Genomic DNA, 8279 nt, shown 5'->3' with positions numbered 1-8279 from the left:
GACCTCCATTATTTGAATGTCAGCAGACAGCAAGAAGCCTCCCAGATCTCCAGATGCATTTGAGATATCAAAAAAATACTCCAGAGTGTTGTTCAGCATGGGGGTGAGTAGAAAATGAAGGCTAATCATGTTTTGGGTGTACTATTGCTTTAAGCTAATGGCTGCTACCTATTTAGCTATCTGGAGCAGGAGTTTTTCTGAATGTCTTATGTTGATCTCAAACGATGCATTTCAAATAAACAACCCAACACTTAGCCTGGTGGCTCGCTAGGCTTATAACATGCTGGGGGATATAATTAAAGACATATGGCAACAAATTCCAGACTTTTTTTAGGTGTTAAATTTAAATGTGTAAATTTAAGACTCTTAAGACTTTTTAACAACCCGCGGGAAACATGTATCCAGACCTACAAGAAAACCTTCAAGATCTCAATACATTTTTTCAAAAGTCCAAGTAACTACTTGTAAAAAGTTGTCAAATCGCTAAAAAATGTTTATCATCAATTTGGTAAATATATCCGTATTTAATATATACAAACCCTGTTGTTCATTCTTTTTTAATTTCTTTCTTTCTTTATTTATTTTCTATGGGTGTATTACTTGGATTATTTCTAATATGTTGTGAATATCAATTTAAAACAGTGTATATTCTCTATGAAAAATGTTAAGTACAGTATTCCCAATTAATAGTTAATCTTCCCCCACAGTGATCACTAAACATCAGTTTCTATGGTTACCAAGCACAGTCAGGAGGAGGAGACAAGGAGGCAGATAAAACAACAGGAGACAGAACCAGAATTGGGCTGCTGCTGTGGTCTAGAGCAATGGAGGAAACTGAGCTCTGCTTTCCCCAAATGTTCAACTCCTCCTGCAGGAGGCCAAAGCGTCCCTACTTCGAGGTCATGCTGGTTTATGTTGTACTTTCTTTTATCTCTATCCTCACTGTAATGCTCAACCTACTAGTCATTATTTCAATTTCACACTTCAGGTGCGACCATTTTAATGTTGGGTAGATTACTCTTACAATGCTGTACATATTTAATATGATATCCAATATTTCAGTTTATGTAAAGTATTCTTGTTCTTCTTCCACAGGCAGCTCCACACTCCCACCAATGTCCTCCTCCTCTCTCTGGCTGCCTCAGACTTCCTTGTTGGTCTTCTCATGTTTTTTCAGATTATTCTCATAAACGGCTGTTGGTTCCTCGGTGACATTATCTGTGTTTTGTATCAGTATCTGGCTTATACTATTACCGCAGCCTCAATAACAACCATGGTTCTGATTTCTGTTGATCGTTATGTGGCCATTTGTTATCCTTTGCAGTACCCAACTAAAATTACACAGAAAGTAGTGAAGTTCCTTGTCTGCCTGTGTTGGTTTGGCTCCATGATATTTCAATGTGTTATTCTGAAGGATGATCTACAACAGCCAGGCAGGTATAACTCCTGTTATGGCGAGTGCATCATTGTTATTAACTACATTGTGGGATTTGTTGATATGACCTTTAACCTTATTCTTCCCATCACTGTAATTGTGATTCTGTATCTAAGAATATTCATGGTGGCAGTGTCTCAGGCCCGGGTGATGCGCTCTCACATTGCAGCTGTTACTCTGCAGGTTCCCCTAACTAGAATGAAATCTGAGATGAAAGCAGCCAGAACACTTGGTGTTGTTGTTGTTGTTTTTCTTCTGTGCATGTGTCCATATTTTTGTGTTGCTCTCACAGGCCAGGACCAGCTGCTTAATGCATCATCTGCAACTTTTGTCATTTATTTAATTTACTTCAATTCCTGCCTAAATCCTGTTATTTATGCATTTTTCTATCCCTGGTTCAGAAAATCTGTCAAACTTATTTTAACACTGGGGATTCTGCTACCTGGCTCTTGTGACATCAATGTGATGTAGAGAAATTCTTTGTGAAGTTTAATGTTGGTACATTGGTCAATATATCAGGCTACACCATTCATCTCAGTCAACTATATTCTCTCAGGCTACATGTTATTGTATTTACTGTGTAGTAGTGTAGGCTTAGTTTAAATGTAAGCTAAAGGCTGAACCACTATTAGTTTTAGATATTTGGCAGACGGGTACAGACGGAGAGACAGACAGACAGATGCATATAGCAGTGTAAAAAACTGTTTGACATGCACCCCTTCCTGTCTTCTTATTTTTAATATTTTTACACTTTAGCAATTTTGAACATCAAACAAACTAAAATACCAGTTAAAGACAACTTACGCCCCTCCCAGATCTAAGAACTTGGACCCCGTTAGCAGCAACAAATACAGTTAAAGGTATAGTGGTGGATTTTCACAAATTTTTGAAAAGACATGTGCACATGTGGCACCCTGTACCCACTCCCGAGGGGGAACGCCGATTAAAGCATTCAAGAGCATGCATTTCTCCTCGTGCACGCTCTGTTCAAAAGTTGCTGTTTGCATCGCTCATATAAGCTTACTTTCCAAAAGAAGATTTGCAATTTTTCCACTGTCAGACTCACCACCATGTTAATAAGAGAAAACCTGCCTTTCTAAAATTACCTCCCCTCGCACATACTGATCAGAAAACGGATTGAAATATGAATGAAAAGGGAACCTTTATAGATATTCTTCATATTTTAATCTTTCTTATGCATGGATGCCCTAAAATTTTGTTTTGGTGGTCAGATAAATGTAGATAAATTCCTGCCTGTGGAGAATTACCTCCCATGCCGCAAGACGTACCTAAACTCTTGCACTTAGATAAGAAAATGAATTGAAATATAAATGAAAAAGGAACTTTTAAACACATTCTTAATGTTTTGTCAGGAATTATATAGAATGGTTTTGATCGCAAAAGCAGGAAATGCTATCCACTGAGCAGAGAATATATTCATTGGATACTGACTGTAGCACATTGACTAAAACCTTTCTCCATACACGTAAAAATTGTATTCATTTGACTTTATTTGTCCACCAAATCTCTCAATTGTAAGGCATCCATTCACAAGAAATATTAAAACATTAAGAATATGTTTAAAAGTTCCCTTTTCGTTCATTTTTCAGTCCGTTTTTTTATCCTCAGTGGAGGAGAGGAGAGGTAATTCTCTGAAGCCAGTTGTTTCTCTGCATAGGGTTAGGTGAAAATGGGGACGTGCATGTAGATCAACCTAACTTGAACATATCACCAGAATGATTGACAATTAGGGGGATCACTTATTTTGATGATCCACCCAGAAAACGACCTTCATCCAATATACCTTTAAGCATTTGCGATAAGATGCATAATGTTATTTTTAATGCTGTGAAGACATTTTAGCCCACTCATCATTGCAGAATTTTAATTCATGCCTTTTAAAGGTCATGCTACATCATCTCTGTAGAAGGGTCAGGACTAGGACACTTTGACTAGGCCACTTCACAGTCTCCCTGATGTTTTTTATTTAAATTATTTAGGTACACTTTCTGGTGTGTTTTAGATTATTGTTCTTCTGCCAAGTTGGTTTAAGCTTAAGATTAAAAACAGCTTGTTGAAAGTTCTACGTCATGCTTTTTGGCAGACTTCATGGTTACATTTATTACGGCAAGTCTTTTAGGCTCTGAAGCAGGAGAACAGGCGCAGACCATCACACTACAGCCATATCATCTCTCTACTGTTATGACATTGTTTTCCTGAAAAGAGGAGCTACTATTACTTCAGATGTAATGGGACACACACCTTCCGAAAAGTTTAACTTTTGTGTCCCCATTCAACGGAAGACTTAAGTTTTTAAGTGTGTCAAAATGTCAGCAAACATTAGGCCTGGGTGTAGTAAAAAAAAAGTAAATTGAGGTCCAATAAACAATTGGGTTATGCTTAAACAGATGGTGTGAATCACCATTTTAAAGAGGACCACGTGGGTTTAGATTTATTTTTCTCCATTAAGGGATAATAAACATAGAAAATGAATATTTTTTGTTTACTTGTGTTGTCTTTCAACAATGTATTCAGAAAAGCATGCAAAAAGTTAGAAATTAGGAAAGATCAAACATTTTTTTCCTCACTGTGTATTTCTGACATAGCAGTTTTAACAGAATTCAGTTCCAAAACTTTTTTAAGGTTACATTTTAGGCCTTAGTTCCTTCACAAAACTAATGTTGTGTTGATGCTTAAATTATATCTGCTTTACTTACATCCTTTAATCTTATCCTCAAAAAGCCTCCAATGTTTCTCTACACAGCAGCTCTGGAAAATATAGTTAATATTTGTATCTGATTTTTTCTGCTCACAAGACTTAATTCTGTGGGGAATTTTGGCCTAGTGGTTAGAGCAGTGCGCTTGTGCTCTGAGAAGGTTACAAGTAGCCGGTTTGATTCCCACAGCCTGCACTCTGGAGTCCTGAGTAGGACCCTTAACCCCACACTGCTTCCCGTCCGCCACACAAAGGCAGCCCACTGCTCCCCAAGTGGATGGGTTAGATGCAGAGATAAATTTCTCCAATATGAGATCAATAGAATCCACTTATATCATATATTATATAAAGTAATAGCGAGTAAAAAAATTCACAAATTTCCTTGATGGGCCCTTGGCTGGTCCTCTACAAATTCCTTTTTAAACATCTTTAAAAAGTCAAATCATCTTTGTACTAAAATATTCTTTTTCACATGATTTGTGGACATTAGGATCTAAAGAGAAGCGTCATCTCCTGGTCAGACCCTGTAATTCAATAAAAGGGTGGAGTCAGAGTAAAAACATATGCATGCCCAGGAGAAGGAGGGGATCACTTGGCTGCTATTAGGCTGGTGTTTGATTAGAAAGGGCCATTTTGAATGGCTGCTACTGTATACTGTATCAGAACATGCTGTATTAATTTCCTGATCCCTTGACAAAAGGCTTCTGGCATGTTTATGGTCTGTATGGCCTCCCCCAGCTCTCTTAATCTTAAGCAGCTACTCCCAACTTCACTCCCATCTAACTCATAATGATATTTATAAACAACTATACAGAGTACTGAAACTGCTCTTTTAAAAATGAGGAAATTATCTTCTTGTGGCAGCCGACTCAGGTCTTGATTCCATTCTTATCCTTTTGGACCTGAGACACAGTTTTGTAAACCATTCTTTTCAATAGACTTTCTTCAATCAGTATTACTCTCACCTCCCTCTAGTGTTTCCATTCCTACCACTCTGGATCAATTAGGCTAAATTTAGTCCTGCAGCTCTGATCCATCCCCTGTGACTCAGCGCTCTCTCCTGGGGCATCTATTTTTTATTGTCAACCTTCTGCCCCTTTTAGGAAATTTAATATTCATTTTAATTTAATATGAATATCACCCAGCTGTATTTAGTGTATCAGGCAAGTCAAACTCCAAATTTTATCCAAGGTTAATAGTTTCTCTCTCATTTCACAGTTCCTGCAGCTCAAACTCTTCTCAGTTCTAGAGTCACGGTGGCCTTCAAAGCCCTCTCTCATTCACCTCCAACAGCAGTAACATTTTCGTTCTGCATATTTCCATCTACTGAACTTTTTTCGTCCCTCCATTGCCCGGTGCTGTTCTTCTGTTCTAGTTCATAGCCTCGTCAACTCCTGCATTGATTCCCGAAACTCTCTCTTTTTTTGGTCTTCAGAAGAAAATCTTTTATAGCCTTCAGTTGGTCCAGAATTCAGCAGTCCATTTATTTACCAAACCCCCCCTCATTCCATCACATCACCCCAGTCTTACAGGAGCTTCAATGGCATCCGGTCAACTTCAGAATTTAGCTCAAAACCTTACTGTTTGCTTTAGAGGTCATCCATAATCCACCTTGATATTTTTGCATGGAGGTGTTAAAGGAAAGCTCTGTGTTTACACCTTGAAGCTTTCTTTCTCAGGTTTTTTCTGAAAAGAGAACATTCGGGACCAACTCTTTAAAGAACAGTTTATTTTATGTATTAAATAACCATGAGACTTGGCAACATATTTTGATAGTAATTGTAATCTTACTGAGATCAGAGAAGTTATTTTGATAGCAATTGTAATCTTACTGAGATCAGAGAAGTTGCTTTGTGATACAGAGGGCAGTTGCTTAACAACCTTCTTGTGAAGCGGCATCAATAAACATTTAGAGAAACATTTTATACATCTCCAGTATGCCACATCATTACATCATTAAATCATACATGTTTGCAGATGAGGAGAAATCCATGGCTCCAGCCTTATCAAAATATTACACTTTGTTCCTAGCTGAAGGATACCACTCTCATGCCATTCCCAAATCTTTGCCATGTACAGAATTAAGATTATACAGAGGTACTGTCCTAATGAAATAAACTACTGGGGAAAACAATAGTTCTGAAACACAACAGGCAGGTAATATTAGGGTATAATAAACTCACACATCATCAGTGATATTTATCATAACAGACGTATATCTGGAGCGGATCTAAATCTGGGGGAGAGAATGAATCAGTCTTCCAACATGTGTAGGCCTACTGTGAAATAACCACATTGAACATGACATGCTGACATGGATGTAACTTCGAAACCGCCGGGTTTGCTTCCAGAAACATTTAGTTTTAAGAAGCTTCCTAATGGATACCTCAACAAGACTAAAGCTGTTTGCACCTTGTGCAATGCGGAATTAGTTTAATGCAGGAGTTCTTCCAGTCTCAAGTACCACCTAAACGCAAAGCATCCCTTAGCCAATGGGGAAGATTCCAGCCAGGCCAAGTTTTGATGTAGCTCAGGGGAAGAGTCGTGTTAGTCAAACTACATGTCACGATTGTGTCGGAGGTTTTTGTGAGGACCCAAATGCAGAGGCAGGGAGGCTGAGGTGAGTTTTTTGCAGATTTAATGGGATAACTGTCAGGGACTTGAAACCTTGGACCCAATATTCAACAGACAGAGCTGGAAGAGTTCCAACAGTCTTTATTAAAAACGGAATGCGACAGCGCATCAGCACGGATCCTCTGGTTCAGAGTTCAGTCCGATCCCCGAGGGTTGAGAGTAATCCGTGAAGGTGATGTCCTCCGCTTGCAAGGGGCATGGCCCCCCGGAGCTCCGTGAGGTGAGTGGAGCTGATGCCAAGCGACACCGAGGAGCAGCTGTTTCCAGAAGGGGAGGTCCAAGCTTTTACCAGATGATCAGAGAGCCGATGAGGTACCGATGAGGGAATCCAAGCCGTGGTCAGGAAAACAGTCCAGGTTCGGTGAGCCAGCTGCATCCAAGAAACAGTCTAGAACTGATCAGACTAATAGAACAGACGGGCAAAGCAAAACTTGGGATCCACAAGACAGAAACAGGTCACAATCAGAATAATCAGAATAATAGTCAAACACTAGAGTTACTCTCACCAAACAGCTAGAATAATCTGGCACTGGAAGCTTGAAAAAAAGCAGTATATATAGGAGCTGGAACCAGATGGATCAGATAAGCAATGACGAGGAAACAGGCAGAGTTAAACAGGTGGGTGGAATAAGCAATCAAGCCAGCCACCAGTGCCAGGACCATGACAATAACACAGGTAGCAAAAACAGGAATCCAAAAATCCAAATTAAAAATGTTAAACAAAACAGGTATCCAAAAGTCCAACACAAAAATTAAACACAAACCAGAACCATGGAGACATCAGAGTAAAACAATCACAAGGAGTAAGGAGCCAGGGTAAGACGAAGTAAGACAAGGATCCAGCACTGAGGGACTGCACAGGGAGTGTATATGGCTGGCTGAACAACGGCAGGACTAACGAGCTGATAAGGAGCAGGTGTGAGTAGAGCTAACGAGGAAGCCAAGGGAAAAGAAAACACAAGAGGGCAACAGAGGACGAGCAAAGAAAAACCTAAGAAACTAAAATAAATCCAGAACACACCACTAAAGCTAGAAAACAAAGAAAAACATTGAAACTTGCAGTGATGGGAGTAACGGCGTAGAAAGTAAACTAAAAAAGGTAACGGCTTCCCAGGAGTCCATGCAGGGGCGTGTCCAGACATTTTTGATAGGGGTGGCACCAGTGGGGCACTGATTTATGCAGGGGTGGTATGAAGTATGAGCAGGACCGCCTGCGCACAGACATATACACTCACATATGCACGCACACATGCACACAAGAAAATACACACCCACACCTAGACTTTGGTATATATATATATATGTATTGATATTTGCTTGATGAAACTGTGCAAAACTTGGTAGAGGTACAGACTGTACAAAACAAATATAGCTTACCTTACCATGCCAACATAAGTAAACAATGCAAAAAAAAAAAAAAAAAAACTATAAAGTTTTTAAACACCAGTATTATTGGTATCCTGATCTAAATAAAAACAGATACTGTGATGTTAA

General features: G+C 39.1%; 1 protein-coding gene across 1 annotated transcript; it reads left to right on the top strand.

The window, feature by feature from the left end:
- Positions 1–805: 805 nt before the first annotated feature.
- LOC107097752 (trace amine-associated receptor 13c-like) lies at positions 806–2292 on the top strand. Its single transcript, XM_015395030.1, has 2 exons — positions 806–899; positions 1096–2292. Exon 2 carries the CDS (start codon positions 1166–1168, stop codon positions 1904–1906), a length of 741 nt encoding a protein of 246 aa, XP_015250516.1. The 5' UTR covers positions 806–899; positions 1096–1165; the 3' UTR covers positions 1907–2292.
- Positions 2293–8279: the final 5987 nt, after the last annotated feature.

The sequence above is a fragment of the Cyprinodon variegatus genome, unplaced genomic scaffold (genome assembly GCF_000732505.1).
Source record: "Cyprinodon variegatus isolate N-32 unplaced genomic scaffold, C_variegatus-1.0 Scaffold720, whole genome shotgun sequence".
NCBI lineage: Eukaryota > Metazoa > Chordata > Actinopteri > Cyprinodontiformes > Cyprinodontidae > Cyprinodon > Cyprinodon variegatus.
The sequence above is the reverse complement of the archived record's forward strand: the minus strand, read 5'-3'. Positions and strand labels throughout refer to the sequence as shown.